The 20,387-nt window shown below is 38.5% G+C and overlaps 3 protein-coding genes across 5 annotated transcripts in view; 2 read left to right on the top strand and 1 right to left on the bottom strand.

Moving 5' to 3' along the window:
• On the top strand, positions 1-17,393 carry LOC111333771 (histone acetyltransferase KAT2A). Of its 2 annotated transcripts, none has more exons than XM_088741348.1 (18): positions 1-212; positions 2,050-2,412; positions 2,802-2,983; positions 3,807-3,998; positions 4,743-4,901; positions 5,409-5,482; positions 6,653-6,736; positions 7,583-7,656; positions 9,531-9,742; positions 10,466-10,592; positions 11,101-11,211; positions 11,564-11,644; positions 12,886-12,948; positions 13,723-13,837; positions 14,578-14,611; positions 15,600-15,666; positions 16,137-16,221; positions 16,770-17,393. In XM_088741348.1, the coding sequence occupies exons 1-18, from the start codon at positions 3-5 to the stop codon at positions 16,958-16,960; spliced, it is 2,424 nt and encodes an 807-aa protein (XP_088597474.1). In that variant the 5' UTR covers positions 1-2; the 3' UTR covers positions 16,961-17,393. The 2 variants fall into 2 exon arrangements, with proteins under 2 accessions (XP_088597474.1, XP_088597475.1); XM_088741349.1 differs by lacking the exon at positions 1-212 and adding an exon at positions 1,189-1,266.
• The window catches only part of LOC148719022 (uncharacterized), a 6,685-nt gene continuing 3,577 nt past the window's right edge, over positions 17,280-20,387 (bottom strand). Inside the window, exons 3-4 of one of the 2 annotated variants that reach the window (XM_088741410.1) lie at positions 18,426-18,479; positions 17,280-17,651 (exon numbers count right to left, since the gene is read on the bottom strand). In XM_088741410.1, the coding sequence (XP_088597536.1) occupies positions 17,520-17,651; positions 18,426-18,479 (186 nt within the window). In that variant the 3' untranslated portion in view covers positions 17,280-17,519. Of the gene's footprint in view, positions 17,652-18,425; positions 18,854-20,387 lie in introns of those variants that run through there. The other variant, XM_088741409.1, reaches the window with a different exon arrangement.
• LOC111333772 (F-box/LRR-repeat protein 20) overlaps positions 18,929-20,387 on the top strand; it is a 19,895-nt gene continuing 18,436 nt past the window's right edge. The window contains exons 1-2 of the mRNA XM_022939394.2: positions 18,929-19,099; positions 20,293-20,363. Coding sequence (XP_022795129.2) covers positions 19,025-19,099; positions 20,293-20,363 — 146 coding nt within the window. The 5' untranslated portion in view covers positions 18,929-19,024. The remainder of the gene's footprint in view (positions 19,100-20,292; positions 20,364-20,387) is intronic.

Here is a 20,387-nt window from a genome sequence, read left to right on the forward strand (position 1 = left end):
AAATGGCCGCGCAGGCTGCCCCGAGTATGGGTGAAATGTCTTCGTCTGGAAACGGTTCTGATGCAACCAAACGGCCTGGAACACCGCAAATAACACCATCAGAGCTCAGCCGTCCAGCTAACTTACAAAGAATTGCCCAGAGGAAAGCGCAAATAAAGACCTATCCGATCAGAAAAAAGCTAGAAAAGCTGGGTGTATATTCATCATGTAAAGTAAGTATGTCGTTAAGAAAGAAAGCACGACAGCTTTTTTACCTTATATTGTTTGATCTGTTTTATGAAAGGGTTTTGTGATTAATATCTGTACTTGATCCTTGAACCGCCAATCAAATACATCTTCATTTTTGGTCGATCCCGCGCAGTACTAATGTTGTTATTGTTAATTGAAAGATGCACTCTGATTGGTCCAAAACGTCGTGTGCTTTGTAAAATATTCTTGAGATAATCTAGTGACCAACCTGCCAAAGGCTCGTAATGAAGAAGTGCTCAAAACATTTATTACCGTGATACTGGTGTTCTGTAGAAGAAGATCTAGAATTAGTGATCAAGATTTTGTTTCTGTAATGTATGATTTATCTTCAATTTACAGGTGATTAATGTTTTATTATTAATTTTTTTCATAATATCCCCACATTATCAAGCTAGCAGGTAACAAGAATACTCAAAGGTGTTTCTAGCTTTATGTCAAATAATTTTATGCTCTAAATGCAATATCTGATGACCATTCAACTTCCAAAGTGTGATTTGTTCTTTTTTCTAACTTTTAACATAATATTTCCTTATAACTAAGCTTAGAGAATAGTCCATTTTACAGTTGTGTGCTTGGTTGCCAAGCCTTTGAATGGGAGTCAGGCTAGGGTTGACCTTGTTATCATACAAACCTTGCTGCCTTTCAAAATAATGTAAATCACTTTGTTATCATGCTAACTAGATACAGGTCTCTATCACAACAAGGTCACCTTCAACCTCACTCTGAATCAAAGGCTTGGCAACTAAGTACACAACTGTAAAATGGCCAATTTTATGATTATCATGATTGCATCCATTTCTTCACCCATTTATTGGATGATATATATCTTTTTGGTAAAGTTGCTCCGGTGATTATAGAGATGCTTGCACTCTGATTGGTCAAGGTGATATCTCATTGTGATCACCATTCCGCAGGTGATTACGGCAGGAGCACTGAATTTCAATACAATTCTGAAGAGCAAAAAAGATATACTCAGTTTTGGGTAATGCTTTTCAAAACAAAGATATGAAATTTTTGGTGAGTGGATTCATTATCCTGTTAAATTCCAGTGGAAACTGGCTGCTTATCTCAAAATGAGAATTCAAAGCAATTGGAACAAGTTGGTTTCAAAACAAAACAATTTTTACAACAAAATTCAAAAGCACCTAAGTAATTATGCTAAAACAATTATTTGCCTCAGGGTCAGTGAAAATTGCTGAACATTCACTTCACTTTTGGCAAATAATTGTCAAATAATGAGAAGATGACTGTTATATGGAGTTACTCACTGGGAAAGATAGATGGTTGAATACGTATTAACCTTTATAATTAGTGTAGATCGCAAACGCCTTATTCTTTGTTTATTGTTCTTGTTCAAATAGCGCTAATTGTATTAAATTTTGCGTGCACTTTCTGTGTCATTTCGTAATACTATGTAATGTAGCATGACTTGTATTTATAATTTAAACGGTATTGTTCAGCGTAGTTTGTGCAGTTTTGTCCAGCATTTGTCCAGTGTTTGTTGGCGTTTTGTCCAGTAGTTTGACTATTTTTTCATTTGCTTTGTGCAACTATTTCACCGCTAGGCAGGGAACGAACAATATCGCAACAAATGTAGGTTTTGTATTATGTAGTTTTCATTGTTGTTTTCATTGTAGCTTTCCTAGTGTGCTGAGCTTAGTTTCTATTGTTAGTAATAGGTTTTCGTTTGCTGTTTTATTTGCAGTTTTAACTGTGTTGAAAATTGTGTTAGAGTTGTGTCGCCTAAATTAAAGGAATCAACGACAGTTAACCTGCATGACTTTCTGACATTATTTTCAGGCTGAAGATTCTTGTAAATGTAATGGCTGGAAGAATCCTAACCCACCACCGACACCAACCAGAGTGGATCTTTCTCAACCTCTGGCAAACCTAACAGACCCATGCCGCAGCTGTGGCCACACCTTAGGAGCACACATCTCTCATTTACATGACATTCCAGAAGATGAACTGAACCGACTTCTCTGCATGGTCATTGATGTGGAGAACTTATTTATGTGTGTGCACAAGGAGGAAGATGCTGATACCAAACAAGTTTACTTTTACCTATTTAAAATTCTGAGAAAGGGAATTCTGCAGATGTCAAATGTAACAGTGGAAGGTCCTCTTGGTACACCTCCATTTGAGAAGCCAAGCATTGGAAAGGTCCCTGTTTTTTATTTTGCTCTTTTACAGTCATGATGTTATGGACAAGAAGGAAGGTTTTTTTCTCAGTTTATCTCCTTGTCCTGAAATTGCTGTCTGTTCAGTTATAGATTACAAAAGATGTTGAAATAAAAATAACAATAATAATAACATATTCTGCACATCATTGGTGATGTATTAATGAACAGACACCTGTAACATGCAGAATTTTTAATTGTAGTAATATACAAATAATATTTTAGACCACTTTTTGTGTTTTTCCCTTATTATTACAATGAATGTCATAATCTGAGACAGGAGAAGAAAATAAATACTGGTGTGAAGAATTTTAAAGCACGAAAAAAAAGATCATCAGAAACACTGTCTTTGATGTTCCTTTAAATCTGCAGGCTGTCCTAAACTTTGTGCTGTACAAGTTTGGTCACCTTCCACAAAGGGAGTGGCAGATAATGCATGATCTAGCCAAGATGTTTTTACATTGCTTGAATCACTGGAAACTTGAGACACCGACTGTAAAGAAACAGCACTCCCAGGGTGAAGAACTTGCTGCATATAAAGCCAATTACACAAGGTGAGCACACAGGAAACCCAAAAATAGGTTCTGTCCTGGTGTACCGGTTCACAAGGGAATTACCATTGTTCTTTCTTTGTTTAGGAGTCATTGGTTAGCTGTTGTGTATTGTTCGGTCTTTTGTATCGGCTCTTGTGAACTGGTACACGAGGACAGAACCCAAAAATAGCTCTCTTATAACTATTTTCTAGTAATTAAATTAACCTCTGCAAAAGTACAGTTTTTCAATGGGTCACTATTAAGACCAACAACACAACAAAAAATTTTATTATAAAAAAAGATAGCACAACCATTTGCTAGCATGCAAAATTTCAAAAGGGGGAATGCACCTGAAGTTGTGTTATATGAAGTTGCTGACATGCATTAAATTTTTCATAACTTGTTTTAAGAGGGGCAACAGCCATCTAGGCATTTATTGAACTTTTCAAATTTTTTTTGGAGTGAGTAAAGTGCAATTATAGAACTTTTTTGATCTAACTTCTGGAAAAGGTTTATCTATTGGATCCTGTAGTAAGAAAATAGAACTATGAAATGTAACAACTGTTCGCGCATTCTCAATATATATGGACAGAAGCTCCTAAATACCTGTGAAATTTAGTATGAATAAAGTAGTAAGAAGATGGTGAATGCTAAAGATTCGATGGTTTTATTGATGGTTTTATTATTAGGTGCATGAATGCATGTTGCTGCTACTGTAACAGTCTTTCTCCTTCTAATTGACATGAAAGGAGTTATTCATGCCATTCTCAATGATAAAAAGTGAATAATTTGACACATAAAAACTCAAGAAATCTGCACAGTCATTTAACTTTTTTTTCCACAGATGGCTATGCTACTGTCAAGTTCCTGTGTTCTGTGACAGTTTAAAGAAATATGATCCCACTGCTGTGTTTGGAAGGACACTTTTAAGATCAGTGTTCTCGGTCATGAGAAGACAGCTGTTGGAGAAATTCAGAGCAGAGAAAGACAAAATGCCACCTGATAAGAGAACTATTGTTTTGACTCACTTTCCAAGGTATGAAGAAGGGTTAATAAAAATTAAGTAGATATTTAGTGGTAGAAGTTAGAGACACTCAATGTGGTTTCTTTATCTTTAACTTAACCTATTGACCTTTGAACTCCCAAGATCTGGTTCAAAGAATTAAACACTTCCCCCTTCCAGCTGCCATTGATTTTCCTGGGATCTTCTTAAACTGTGACTAAAAGCTATTTTCTCTTTATAGTATCTTTACTGAATCAAACTTTAGGGTCTTGAGAATGAAAGAAATGATTAGCAGCTGAAGAAGCTCTTGATTTTGATGCAAAGTCTCCTTGTTTGTACAATTGGCTCTGTACAGAGAACAAGGTGGATATCATCCATACTAATGCTACAAATTTATTGTAAATTACTTCTTGGAGTTAATGGTCAAAGGAATACTAATAAAGGTCGAGGCTGGGCTTAATTTTGTTGAAGCCTTAACCTGTAACTTGGCTACAGACTTCTGTGCACAGCTAATAACTCTTTCACTAACTTGGGTAATCAAGACAGCATTTCTCCTTACAATATCAGTACAATATTAAGCAGGCAAGTGATGAGAACAAAGAAAGAAATCAATCAGGGGGGATTATTGGTTGATCCAATACCAAATTCTCTGAACTAACATCATGAGAATTGTATGGCTGACAGTAACAAGAACTGCTAATGAGATCTTGGAAGTGAAAGGGTTTAATTTACTTTGACTCAATTTCTTTTTATCCTTGCAAATGTTGTATCATCCAGATTTCTGTCAATGTTAGAAGAAGAGGTATATGGTGAGAATTCTCCTGTATGGGATGACGACTTCACTGTTCCTCAGTCACTCTCTCTGGGTCCATCAAGATTTGTTTCTCCTTTGACTCCATTAACAGATAAAGGGGATTCCCTGGTAGCTACAGCCAGGTAGGTTATAATTATTGTTCTATCCTGGTGATTACTTCTTAACTGGCTTTAAGCAACATAGGCCAACAGGAGTTTAAACATGGGCTGCTGTAACATTGTCTTGAGGGGTAATCCACTCAGTCTTTGCAGTGTGTCAAGCCAACGCTAACTGTGTATTGCTCCCCTTTCTGAATGGGACTATGAAGGCTGCTCTTGGCATTCAGTTGGCATTATTTTTTATTCCCTAGAGTAAAGGCCAACCACCCTAACAGGTTAGCACTTTTATATTAAAGGTTAGCAATCCTTACATCCTGTGCAAAATGATGACTTTGCTGGGCTCTCATCAGCATACCCTGTGCTGCCCCTTGTGTAGATGGCCCCAGGTGTACAAACTATAAGGCTCTGTATCTTCTACCATTGCCAACCTAACCTCAAAGTTCCCAAATTTGTGTTTACAGGTATACTAACATTACATTAATTAAGAAGATAACGAAGATCTTTTCTTTGTATTTTTTCCTATAATTGTAGCTCTGCGGTTGGCTCAAGTTTAACTTCAATGTCATCTATGCTTCAACTTTCAAGTTCAACCTCACCAACAGAAGGTACAGTTATGTGTGCAGATTATGAATGATAATAATGATCCATGTCTGCACCAATAGATGGTGCACATGTAGATGTTTCATCAATGTGGACCAGCGTGAGCAGAGATCACCTTTCTAGCCACCTGCTTTTTAGGCCAGTAATTTGACTGAGAGAAAGGCACTGAAAACTGCAATCATAAATCTAACCTTACTAATTGAAAGAAAGCCTTCGTATCGTCTGGAAAGAGGTGCTGACCTCATGGTTAGTGCACTGGACTTGAGAGGTCCATATTAAAGAACCAGCAAGGTCAATGTGTTGTATTCTTGGGAAAGATTTTTCTTTCATGGTACCTTTCTCAATTCAGGAATATAAATTGGTACTGGCAAATTGTCAGGGCCGAAGCCTGAGTTAATGTTGGGGGAAAACCTTGCAATGGACTGGCATCCTATTGGTGGGGGGGGGGGGGGAGGGGGGAGGGAGGCAGTAATACTCCTATATAATTTTGATATATCAACAAAGTTGAAATGGTAAATTGGCCACCGTAACGATTACAAAAGCTGACGTTTCAAGCGTTAGCACTTCATCGGAGCGAGTAGAGGAATTGTGGGTTGTGTATGGAGCTACGTTATTGGTGGGAACATGGCAACGAGAAAAACACGAGTAAATTAGAGGAATGAAAAGCGTTCGTTGATCCCTGTGGGATTTAGACTGCCGGTTTGAAAGATGGGCTTTTGTTCAAGAGTTTTACGGCTTTCCGTGCTACCTAAGTGTAAGGAAAGACCGCAGATTGCCATATGTTGCTTAGAATGATTAGGTAAATTAAAAGGTAAAAAGTCTACCGACTGGTTTCGACCAGTAATACTCCTAGTTTTTTCATGCTTCATGGAAACCAGAACAAGCTCTTCTTCCTTTCCATCTCCTGCATGTACCGTCTGCAGCATATGCAGAATGTTAGTATTTCAAATGGCCCTACCCAAGGCATGAACCTGGAGATTCAGTTTAGAATTGACTTCATTAAATCTTACACCTTTAGGACAACATTTGCAGGTTTCACAAGGTGGAAGTGCTTTATCATAAGCAATTTTTTTCCCAGGTGATTCAAGTGTGCTGATAACCTGATGTATTTGGTTGAGGTAGGTTATGTAGAAAGTTGGTGTGCCTTAATTTCTGGTTGTTTTTGTCCATGACAGACTTGACTGGAGTGACTGGTGAGAAAAGGAGTTCTGAGGATGATGGAAGTGTTGATAACAGTGCTAAGAGGCAGAAGTTGGCAGGTAGTCAAAAATAAAGGCTGATAGTTGCTAAAGAAACTGTTTGGGGCTGCGTCGGTGGGGGTAATGAAATAATTTGGATATATCAACAAAGTTGAAATGGTAAATTGGCCACCGTAACGATTACAAAAGCTGACGTTTCGAGCGTTAGCCCTTCGTCGGAGCGAATAGAGGATTTGTGGGTTGTGTGCCTTTAAAGGCAGAAAATGGAGCTACGTTATTGGTAGGAACATGGCAACGAGAAATTATTATTATTATTGTTTTTCTCGTTGCCATGTTCCCACCAATAACGTAGCTCCATTTTCTGCCTTTAAAAGCACACACAACCCACAATTCCTCTATTCGCTCCGACAAAGGGCTAACGCTCGAAACGTCAGCTTTTGTAATCGTTACGGTGGCCAATTTACCATTTCAACTTTGTTGATATATCCAAATTATTAGGTAGTCAAAAACATTTCAAGGGGGCTACAACCAATTGTTATCTACAGCCCTAAGCTTAACTTGATAACTTCAAATATTAAAATGGTCGCTGGGGAGGCACACCTTGTTTAATAATCATTACATGATGTATGAAACTGATGATCACACCCCCTTGAATTCAGAGCTAGTAATATGCCATAAAAGGGAATTTTACAGAAAAATGTCTCATGGACATGTTTTATTTCTCCATTTACAATATTTTAGCCAACTGTTACTCCAGAGGGAGTGGGAAGTAACTGTTTTTCTTTTTCTCTCAGCTTACCAAACATCATGTGTTACACACACTTGTTCACTTTACCAAAATGTTCAATTACCTTCCAGACAGTAATCTCCATACAAGTCATTGTCTTTATCCTTTGTTATCCCCAGGGGATGTGCCTGTTGAAGTTCTAACTCAGATTGTGGAAACAATATCAGACCCTTCTGCCATGCTGGGCCCTGAGGTAAGTAGAACATGTATTGAAGTATCACATTTTACTGTTTTAGTGGTAAGATATGAAATGTGGGAAAGAACTCAACTCAACTATTGTTCATGAACTTCAATGTTCTTGTTCATCTTAATAGTGTAGTTTTTATCCCGTTGAAATACAGAACTTGTAAATTCATTGGACATTAGCAGGCAGATTACAAGTAACCAAAACAAAACAAAGAAAGAAGTAAAGGCATAGATATAATTCATTACTATGATTGCTTTTGTAATCGCGCTAGGCAAATACAAGTATTTATAAAGATATGTGACAAGTGTTATTCTTATTTCTAAGTTTAAGACACTTGAGGAATACATACATACATATACTTTATTTAATCTCGAATTTGGAGTAGCTAAAGGATAAGCTAGTATCTTCGAGTTACAAGTATAATTCTAAATACTACTAAAATGTAAAATGTAAAATTGTGACATTCTAAAATTTAACTATGAGAAAGAGTCATACTGTAGAATCCTGCGCTTGAAATCAGAAAAGTCAGACGTTCTAAAAGAGTCCGGAAGAGAGTTCCATAGTTTTGAAGCCATATATGAAAAGGAGTGAAGACCATAAGTAGTAGTTTTTGTAGACGGTAGAGACAAAATATAATTTCTGCGTAGATTATAGGATACAGACCGGAAACTAAACATATTCCTTAGATAGCCTGGATAGCAGTTAAAAAACAAGCTCTTGTACAATATAATTAAGAAAGTCTGAAGGCGTCTTTTATACAGAGATTTGGAGTTAACTTTGCTAAGTAGAGAGTCATAGGGAGAATTATAATCCTGCAAGATAACTCTAAGAATTCGCTTGTTTAAAGTATTTATCTTCTCAGTGCTACGCGCACCACAAAAGTGCCATACAGACGAAAAATAGTTAAAATGTGGCATGATAAAAGCCTTATACAATCTTAGTAGAGTATCTTTAGAGATAAGTTTGCGAAATCTTAGCATTACGTTGAACTGGCCATTTATCTTCTTACAAATAGTTGATATATAATTATCAAAAGCAATCTATTGTCAATATTTATTCCAAATATATCCAAAGAATCTTTTAATGGAAAAGAGAAGGAGTGGCCTGTTTTTCCCAAGACTATAGCCTGGTGTTTTGTCTCATTTACAATCATTCCATTGCTGCGATACCACTTATTTCCAACTCTCACTTCCCGACAAATACAGTTCTCTAGAGCTACTGGGTCGACATCAGAAGAGTATAACTGATGATCGTCCGGATATGCGTAAAATTTACCTTGCGTAACCGAGTAAAACAAGTAGTTGATGAATATATTACAAAACACAGGCCCCAAAACACTTCCTTGCGGAACTCCTCTTTTAACATCTTTCCAACTGGAAAAGGTGTCCCCAATCTTGACTCTCTGCTGTCTCCCCGAAAAATAATCCTTGAAGAGTGCTAAACTTCTCTCTCGATCAGGAATCGATCTGTAAGTTTTGATTGAGGAAAACCGATAATTAAATCATACTAAAGAATATATTAATTATAAAATGTAGTAAATTATAGTACTGTCTTGTTTTGGTCAGCTCCATTCCTCCCCCCCCCCCTCTCCCCTTTCCCCTCGCACCTCTCCCTTTCCCCTTTCCCCTCTCCCCTCCCCCTTGTTTTCCTATAAAAAGTTCAATTACTGCAATTGTTTTACTCCTAGAAGTAATTGACATACAATTTCTCCCTAAAATATCCGTGCATTACCCAGGAAACAGGTAATGAGATAGATGGCGTTATCTAGCACCAAATTCTCGTAACTAATTTACAAGGAAATGTGTAACAGCTAGAGGGGAGAATTGGCAATCAGATGGTTGGAGTTTCAGGATTGAAATGACTGTTTTGTTTGGTTTCAGGGGGGCCTTTATCCCGGTACTCATAGCGCACGAGATGAGGCGGCACGCTGCGAGGAGAGGAGAGGCGTCATCGAGTTTCATGTCGTCGGAAACTCATTTACTAGACAGCCCTCACGGCAGACTTTACTTTGGCTGGTTGGATTACAAAACGTGTTCTCTTATCAGTTGCCAAGGATGCCTAAAGAATACATCTCCAGACTTGTGTTTGATCCGTGAGTGTAAATTAGTCTTGAAATTATATGATAATTGTTTCCAACTGACAAACGCAGTTAAAACTGCTGTAGTGTACGAGCTACATTTACTCTTATTCCAAACCTACGCCTGTCGATCTTATTCTTTCTTCCCCCATTTTCTCTTGTAAAGTTGTTTTTTTGTTTTGCTCGGAAAACATATCTTGGTTCTTTAGCTGAAAAAAAAATTGAAATAACATTGACAAGGGAGGGGTAAGTAAAGAAAGGTGTTTTTTTTTCTTGCCAGTCATGTTTTACGAGCCAAAAGGCAGTAGACCTCTTAAGCTTTTATTTCTTGTTTGCCCATTTCTGTTTTCTTTCAAAATTTCTCTTATTCACGTGCATATGTTCGCGAAAATTAACATAAGAGAAAGCTGGGAATCCCTTGCCGCTGAAGACAGCTACGGCTTTCCGGTTTCCACGGCAGGAAGTAACTTCAAGTTTAGCTGTTGCACCTTAACAGAATGTTAGTCCATCCCAATTTACTTCCCCCCTTCCCTTCCTCGTCCATTCTTACCGCCTCACTCCCTCCTCTTTCACCACCCCCCCCCCCCCCATCCCTGGCTTGGGGTGAATTTTACGACTGTCATGTACAGCACCTCAAAAATATTCCACTCAGATTCAGTATTTCCCTCTCTGGTTCTGCCTTTTCAGCGGTAACATTAGAAAGGCTCTCACGGTCATCTCAATTTCTTTCTTTTTTAGGAAACACAAGACTTTAGCTCTGGTTAAGGACAACAAACCCATTGGTGGAATTTGCTTTCGTATGTTCCCCACTCAGAATTTCACAGAAATCGTGTTCTGTGCCGTGACCTCGAATGAGCAAGTCAAGGTACTCGAATGTTCTTTAGGTAGTGATGATGTTGAGCCAATTTTTTTTTAAAATTGAAGAATAACACTGAAGTAATTCAAAATCATCCCGATATCATTTTTTGTGTAAAGAAATAAAAAAAAAATGTAGTTTAATGTGTACTAAAAACAATTCCATGCGAACGATGTCACACTTACATTACTGGTTCTGCTTTATTCAGTAGTTTTTCTCAAAAACTGGTTCCACTTGGTGTTCCAATTAGTTTCGATACTAACCCTCAGGTCTCGACTTGGCCCCTTGTGCATTGCTGCGCGTAAGGTTTCCATTTAAACTTTCATTTCTGATTGGGTCCTGGAGACAATGTTCTCTAATCTGATTCGTCGCCGGGACTACTTCGGTTTTGCTTTTTCAACCTGTAAATGAAATATGCGCCAGCAACGATATCCCAACGATGTGCTGATTTTTTGCCAACAGCGGATGAACGATTGTTCCGTCGACTTATGGAAGACTTCTTTGATTATTTCTGCAGGGCTATGGAACACATCTAATGAACCACCTCAAGGATTATCACGTCAAACACTCCGTTCTGAATTTTCTCACCTATGCCGACGAGTACGCGATAGGTTATTTCAAAAAACAGGTAACTTGTGAAGACTGCTAGTCGCAGATTTTACTGTCAATTTTAATGGCTCCTCTGGGTAATGTGAGGGTGAGATCTTCGTCAGTAAACTTCATTCTTAAGGTTGAAAACGTTCTGTGCTCTTAAAAAAATCGGCATACACAAAGCGTCAGGTATTTGCAGTGGGTCTATGTAACAAACTGCCACCTTTTTATAAACGGTAGAATCATTACTAGAGTCAAGTGGCCCACATATCTGAGGCTTGCCCAGGTTTCCTTAGTGTGAAGCGACAGGAATATGTCTCTTCACCCATAGTGTTATTCTCGCCCAATGGTTTGCCCTTTAGTCTTTACCTGTCTTTTACTCGTTTTAGGGGTTTAGTAAGGATATTAGAATGCAGAAGTCATCCTACATTGGTTACATTAAAGACTACGAAGGTGCCACGTTAATGCATGTAAGTACATCTACACGGAATCGATGGCTTTTTATGGACGGTTTCAGGCGTACGTAAGACGACCGGTCATTACTGATTTATCGCCCGGGCAGGAGGCGAAACGTGGGGGGACGGGTGGGGGTTAGAGGATATTAGTTGTGTTACGACGAAATTTACCTGATCTTCCCATAAAGCTCTGTGATATTGTCATCATTCCCTTTCCCCTTATTGTCAATTAACTGACATCCAATTTTCAATAAAATGCCCCTAATACTGATTTCTCCTTCATTCCCTCTGAAAACCACGTGATCCCCTTCATATCCTCCGCACCCTCCCCCCCCCCCCCCAGTGATAGATAGTGAGTGCTCCTTAAAGATTCCAGCTTCTTAGAACTATGTTGTTGAGGATCTTGCACAGCAGATCTCCATACTATGGCCCGTTTCAATCGCTGTAACAGTTGTGCTGCCTTACAACATGAGCATGATTGAATGGATGCATAAGAGGCACAGTGTTAAAAATTTGTATTAGGGACCTTAAGCAGTCAGGACGGCAACGCCAAGGAAGACATCGATTAAAAAATTAATTTCTACTCTTAGTTATAATTTCAAAAATAGCTGCAAGAGCTTACTGTTTCATACGGCGCCACAGCTCAACTTCAGTATGACGTATAAAAGTAGCGTTGAGTTCCAAATGGAAACTGAAATATTTGCCGTCGCGGTTTCGGTTCGTAGACGACGCAAATTTTGGTGATTTCACGTTGTTGTTTTGCATAGGACGGCTAAGAAATGTACAAAGTTTCAAAATGCACGTGCTAAGCTATTGTTCTGCCAGTTAGATCTCTTGTTTTTCCACGTCCTCTTTGCCGTCGCCGTCGTGGTTGCTTAAGGTCCCTATTGATTGGTCCCAGTCGTACCAGTGTCGTATGGTAGGGCAGGAAAAGTTCTCTACGTTGAGATACCGGCCGAGAAGCATGGGGCGACTTTAACTCTCTTTCTTAAATCAATTATTTAACTGGGTTGAGTACGTCGATGGCAGTTTCCCTTGCTTTTTCTAATCTCTTCCGTTGTATAATTCTCACCCTTTTTCATATTCATCTAACCGAAAATAGTTGTCCTTTGAGGATAGTCTAGCATCTCCTTAGAAGAGTTACTCCTGGGTATCTTTCATAAGTCAACCCTGGTAAATGTGCGTGTGAGGTCCTGCTTCAAAACTGGCCTAGGACTGGCATAACATATTTAACCTGCTGCAATTTTCTTTAACAGTGCGCTATCAATTCAAGAATCCAGTACACAGAATTTTCCACAATCATCAGAAAACAGAAAGAGGTGAGTACCTTTCATCCGATATCAAACACTTGTACGAGACTTTACGATAACCGTCGAACCCTTTCGCGTACCCTTTAACTTCCAAGATCTGATTGTCAATTCTCCCCTCTAGCTGCCACAAATTTCCTGGTAAATTAGTGACGAGAATTTGGTGTTAGATCAAGATTACTTTTTGCTGATAAATATGAGTACTCTTACGTATTTGTTTGCCGGATAATGTATTAATAATATGGGAAGAGGCTATCTATCATTATTAAAAACTGGATCATTGGATAATGCAATTCAAGACTTTTTATTGGCTCAGCCATTATGGTATATGAGACAATATACCATAATCTAATTTCTTTACATTGTTAAATCCGGTTTCTTCTCACAAAATAAAGTGGAGAAGGTTTGTCTAATATATTGGGGGCGTTTTTTTAATAAAACAATTATTCCACTCTCGCTTGTTGGATATGAGATGATTATAGCCGACTCGGCGCTACGCGCCTCGTTGGCTATCTATCATCTCATATCCAACAATTGAGAGTGGAATAATTGTTAAATCACCTCCAGGAGTAAAGGAGTTAAAAACATCGGCGACCTTGTCCACATAGCACCCTCTCAAAGTTCTTGACCATGGCAGCATGCAGGCACTTTTACACCAGTACACAAATGTAACTGACTCAGTCTAGCTTGCCAGTAAATTCCTTGCATCCGATCCAAAATCGGAACGTTTAGGCTCGAACCTTTGAACTCAAAAACTCTTTTTGTAATAATATCACGTCGTTACAGATCGTCAAACAACTGATGGAGAGGAAACAGACTGAAATCCGTAAAGTGTACCCCGGGCTCAAGTGTTTTCAGGAAGGAGTGAGACAAATCCCTGTAGAGAGTATACCAGGAATCCGTAAGTAAACTTAGAGCATTCTTAAGGGGGGGTTTAAGAAGGATCACATGATATTCAGGGTGAACGGAGGGGGGTTGGTCGTGGGGGGACTAGAGAAAACTGGCTGCCAATTAATTAGAAATAAGGCGGGGAGGGTTCATAAGGACCTTGTGGGGGGTACGAGTGAATTGTTCTGGTGACACGAGTAAAATCCTCCGACCTTCCCCCCCCCCCTCCCCCGGCGATAAATTATAACTGGTCCAGTGCATCAAGAACAAATGAATAGTCCTTCATTTGTTCTTGATGCACGCTAAAAGGAATGCAGCTGGTATTCGTTTTTACCGTGACAGTGTCTCTCTCACTGTTTAGAAGTGGATTTGCGGACAGTTGAGGACAGCGCTTAAACGTAGGGCACGTGCAGAAATTGAAACGCTGACAGGGGGAAACAGGGGAAAGGAAAACCGAAGTTTATTTATGACGGTTATTTTGTTGATTTACCGTTTTGTTTTGAGCTTTAACAAGAAAGTAATAGCCTGAGTTTTTTTTCGATCCCTTTGAGGTAATTTTGTTCGGACAGCCTGAAATCACAATGTAGGGCCGCCATAAACCTGTTACTTGCACAGTCGTCTGACTAATATGTTGGACGATTAGGAAGAAATTTAAAATTCTGCGTAGGCGAGGACGACAATTGACAATACTAACTAGCCAGTAATCATTTGCCCATCACTCTCTTACATAAATTTCTTCTCTAACTTACGCAGGTGAAACGGGATGGAAGCCATCTTTGACTAAGAGGTAGGTTTAATACCATATTGAGACTCTCAACGTAAATTGTGCTTTAGGAAATCGTCCGTATGTGTCAGCTGTTAGCGATCGTCTGGCTGGCTTTTATGTTCAACGACTTCTTTCATGCCTGTATACCTATTAAAACCATTTTCTTTCTGTTGAAGTTAGAGCCCTTTTCGATTAAATGGTATATAACCAAAAACCGAAGTAATAACAATGGCTATACAGAAGAAAGGAAAATATCTTGAAGGGCCAATGACAACTCACAATAAAATCAACCAAACTGCCTAAAGCGGGGAAAAAGGCGGGCTACCAAGGCGTGATTGGTTTTAGCTTTGCTTACGATTTGTTGAGAGAGTGGCGCGAGTTTTCTGGACCGATCACAGAGCGAAGTAAAGCAAAAACAAAGCAAGCCGGGATTATTTTCGACATTCAATATTGAAAATTGCTATTTATTCGCTTGAAGTTTTGGAATTTTTAAGTGTGTCGTGATGTGGTACATGTACTTTGTTTCGGCCAGCGAGCATCTTTAAAAACTGTTTTATATGCCCTGTGTGTTAAATGTTATCAATTAAGTTACGATTCGCTGCTTTTCGCTCTGACTCTGTCCTATTGCTTAGTAAAAGCTGTCAATCAAAACTTTGACGCTACTTTTAATTCTTTAACCCCAAAGAGTGACTGGCTTGTAAGTTCTCTTTACAGCATCACCCTTGAATCAAATGTAAAGGTCATGAGAATGGAGGAAATGACCACTAATTTCTAAAGCTTCTGATTTTTAATCAAATTCTCTTTGTAATAACCATTGGAAACTTAAAGAGAAAAGTATGGAGAATGTGTATATTCACATAAGAGTACGATATAAAAGTGCAATATGCTTCCCCGAAGACAAAAAGAGATTATGTCTGATCGAAAGAATAAGAAATCCAAAACCTTGAAATGAATGAATAAATAAATATTAAGAAGAAGGAAATCAATGAGATGTATCTGAATTTTCCAGTGAGGATGACACAGCTGACGCTGACCACCTGCAGACTCAACTGAAAAACATCCTTACGCAAGTCAAGGTTAGTAGAGTTTGTTCGTTTTCTTTTGTTTTGTTTTTATTCTAGTTTTTTATTCTTTTTTTTTTTTTAACTGCGTTTAAATTTGTTTGATTTGCTTTCGAAGTATGTCGATCGTTCTGAATTGATCTTTGATGGGCTTACAAACTAGCTCCCTCTCTGTCTCGCCGCAGAAATTCGACAATTTGGTAGAATGCAAACAGTCCCTCATTTTTGGTGAGGTCTGTCGTGAGTGAAATAAATCAGTTCGAAAAAATTTTAGTGCGCCGCTCTGCACTCTGGGAGCGATTTGCATCCCCACTTTTCATGCGCCACAGGCGATCATCAATTTTTTTTCACTGATTTTTTTTTTTTTGTTCGCGCAAGGGACTTCCCGAAAAGCAGAGACTGCTGATAGTCTAGCAATTTTAAACTCAGTTTTTATAGCAAGGCTATGTCGTTCGCTTTCCATATTTGACATATCTTTTTCGCAGAATCATGCCAGTTCGTGGCCTTTTCAAAGACCAGTGGAAATCTCTGAAGCACCAGATTATTATGATCACATAAAATACCCAATGGGTAAGTACCAAGAGTCTAGGATAATCTAACTAGGATTTATTTTTCTGTCCTTTTTCAAAGAAAAAAGTTACGTCCACACGCTTTTATTAATCTCGTTTGGCCGTTAACCCGAATACTTCTGATACTCCTAACCAATGAAATAGCAGTTTAAAACGTCCGCACCAACACAATAAAGCAAAAAAAAGATACCACCGAAGAAAAACAAACGTATATGTGCACGATCCTCGCAGTAAAGCACTGTTTGAGCAATAGTGAGAATCAGAATTTTTTCAGGTCTGATTCTCACTATTGCTCAAATAGTGCTTTACTGCGAGGATCTTGCACATGTACGTTTCATAACCGCAGTTCAGATATATGTCTTTCATATATTCTTTATGTTTAAATAAAAACAAAACAGGCAATTAAAGTGTATTTTATTTAATGATGTCACTCGAAGAAAACGATCCCCCCCTCAACCCCCCACCCCCCCCCCCCCACGTACACCTACGTCGGTTTTCTTAGTTTGGCCCTTTATTTTCATTTGTTTGTGTTTTTTTCCTGCTTCGCAGATCTTCGCACTATGACCGAGAGGTTGAAGAGTGGTTATTTCAGCTCGAAGAAGCTGTTTATCGCCGACATGATGAGAATTTTCACTAACTGCCGAACGTACAATGCTCCCGAGACTGAGTACTACAAGTGCGCCAATACGGTGGAGAGATTTTTCCTAAGTAAAGTTAAGGAACTCAGAAAGTCAAGCTAAGCTGAAACTTTTCCTTGTGCTTTCAAAACATTATATTACAAGCAACCACGCCGAAATAATGATTTTGTTTTGAATTCTCTTTACAAAATTTACAAGAAAACTTGCCCGCAGCAAGGAGGTAGAATTGCCAAATAAATCGGGATTCGTAGATTTATTTTAGAAACGCGCCGTCTCACGAATAAAAAACGCAACATCTTTTCCAGGGTCTCTCGTCCTCTTGCTTCAGAGGACGTGAAATGATGTAAAGAGGCCTAACATGGAAATGAAAAAAGAATGGATGAATGAATTTAAAATGAAAAGAAAAACAGGAAACTAAGAGTTGAATTTCAAATTTTATTCACTATTTTAAAAATTAATTAATCACTGATACAGTCAAATGTACATAGTCATTCCCTCAGTATAAATATGTATAAATAAAAATTAATGCCTAAAATCAGTTATTACTTTTTGTGCTGGGAGTATTTCCGTTTAAAGGATGTTATTCCTGCAAATGTCACCATGACATGTTCGATTCGTCTTGTACCCAGACCTTCCACAGCCAAGCGGTTGTTCATTCCAGTCACACGGTAGAATCTGGGTAAGAGCTCACTCGAATCATAGCACCCAACCACAGGGCGCCCACGGCGCTTTTTGACATTACATTTCCATACATTTCTCCTAGTTGACAAATCCATCCCATGTTGACGCGCGTCTGTTCAGAAATAGATCACAAATGACGTCAAAATGTGATATGAACAAACAAGAAGTGGCTGACGAGTCTCCGCCGAATGTATCACTGATTTTATAATAATAATAATAAATGAATAAATGATTTAACAATGGACATCCACTGGGTGGCTATTCTTGTCCACTGTTCTTACTGAACAGACCTGATTTTTTTACTGAACAGACCTACGTTAATATGGAATTTGTTTTAAGTGAAAAAAAAGCAAAATATTGTTATTGGTGACTTCGACTATGTGTCTCAGAAATAAGAAGCGATCAAAATACGTATTAATTATTTTTGTGTGTGCTACTCATTAGTTCCGCGGTAATTTCTGTTATGGGTCTTTCATTTTCAATCATCTAATCACACACACGTTTAAGTGAAATTTAAATTTCGCTAGAATGAGTAACTCTGGAATACTACTATCATGAGACCGCGATTACGTGACGTCGCATCACACCACTACAGAGCGCACGAGTTTGGTTCTAATCGGTACTTTGAGCCCTGGTTACCGAGCACATTGAAATATTTAGATTTTTATTTCTACAATTTTCTTATTTGCTGTCTGTGGGAATTTCCGTCCATATTCGATGCCCCAATTTTAGTGTTTTCTGGTGTCGAAGGTAATTATCTAATGGTCTCGCAAAACACGACTAAACAGGTTGGACTTAACTTCTCTAGATTGCTTTATTAGCCTTCGGAAGCCATTCTGATTTTTTTTAAGCTTATAATCTAAAAGGATAGCCCTAGGGGCCTCACCGTCGTGTTCCGTGATTTGTTGAATCGCTGACGGCAGTCGTGCAAGTTGAAGTTCTGAAAGATAACTAAAGGCAGTCACGTACATGTCACCTGCTAACTATAGATCATTCGAAAACAAAAATACTCTTCAAAACTGAAAAGTGGATGTTTCTGAAAACGAAAATTTATCGTTACGACTCGGTGTGATGAAATTTGAAAACGAAATACAGCAGAGCCCAAGCACTTCTGGAAAACGTGCCAGGAACTAATTGGCCCCCTCCAGTTACAAAGAAAAAAAAAACAACAATATTTATCCGCTAAAAGACGAAACCTTGAAGAACTTTGCGGTATGCTCAGTGATGGCTATTGTTTTACTTCAAGAGAACATGAACTGCTCGTAGTCTCTCATTAACTGATTTGTAATTTGTTTTCGCCTTCCTTTGCTAATTTCTTCGTCGTTGTGTCTTATCTGCTTCCGGTTCATCACCGGAAGTAGGAAGGTCATTACCCACAAATCTCAACGCGAAGCATCTGTCTCGTGAAAAACAAAAAACACAAGAGTTCAAGCAACAGCTCTGCGGAGGCTGTGTCGTCGAACCTCGAGAACATCAGCAAAATTAATGTGCTCTAACCACACCAACCATACAGCTTATAACCATACACACGCTAGGGTTAATTCTAGAAGCAGGTTTGAGGTAAGATTGTGAGAATTTTCGTCAAATCCTTGAGATTGTTCGGCGATGTACTCAAACAATAGTCATTTAATTTCCGTTTCTCGGTGCAACAGAAATTTATTTTTGATACTTGCATCTAGCTGAAGTTAGCTTCAGCCGCTTATTTCAAATTGACTTTATCCCTCAATTTCGATATGTTTTTCAGATGCTGGTTGCTTCTCGAATATCTTTCCTCTCTTGTATTTCCTTTGCCATCGAAAGCTCGTCCTCAATTTGGCCATCTAATGTTTTGTTTCGCCTTGTTTTGTTATGTAGACAAGGCAGTCGCTTCGGATGCAGTGGATGGAATAAAAATATTTAAGGAAACATTCTTTCTCGGTTGTATATACGCTTCATGTGCCGTCGTTAAGAGGAGAAAGCACCTTGAATGTTGTCCGCCGATTATAGCGACATTTCGTGGTTGCAGTTCATATTTCTCTAGCGTTCCTTGCAATGAAATTATCTTTATTGACCAAGAAAAAACGTGCGGCTTTAAACCTCAGAATGGACGTATTTTTCACATAACATTTTCATCCTGGAAGAAATTATATCTCTAAATTTTAAATCGGTCAATTGTGATCGGCAGGAGCTTAACACTTGGTAGATTATACCAAATCTGACTGCAAGGTTTTGCTAAAATTTCACACGTCTCCGATCGAATGCGATATTTTTACTTCCATTGTGTTCAGCGTGAATGAAACTGTTATCTTATTATACATACACAGAAAAAAACTGTCCTTTTGGAGCTTTAAGTTAGAAACAAGACATTTGTTGTGGAAATATGTTAAAAAAGAGACGTAATTGTCGGTTTCAAGGTTAAATGAAATTCCCTCTACCATGTAAATAAATCCGTCTCTCTCCACTGCTGTGCTAAAACCTTGCACAAAGCTTATAAATATTTTCAATGCCAGTTGGACACGAACGCTTTTCCTGTTAAAAACCCAGCGTGATCGTGAGATAACTGTTCGACATGGACAGTTTAAAATTAATGGTTCTCATATACCAATACGTTAAGTTTGTATGAGCCACATAGATATTGCCCCGAACGAAATTATAGCTTGTCGTGGTCGTACCCACGAAATTCAGAGCTGTCATTTAATTCTGTAATGGCGGCATGTTTTGACAGCTCGCAGACAAATGACCCATTAATATTTCGAATCTCATTCTAATTTCAGCTTTACAATTTTAACACAAATGAAGATCAAGCCTTAATAAACAAGAAACTACCCAAAGAACTTATTTTAAGGTAAATTCAAGGGGTGATCTCAGT

Source organism: Stylophora pistillata, chromosome 12 (assembly GCF_964205215.1).
Source record: "Stylophora pistillata chromosome 12, jaStyPist1.2, whole genome shotgun sequence".
Lineage (NCBI taxonomy): Eukaryota > Metazoa > Cnidaria > Anthozoa > Scleractinia > Pocilloporidae > Stylophora > Stylophora pistillata.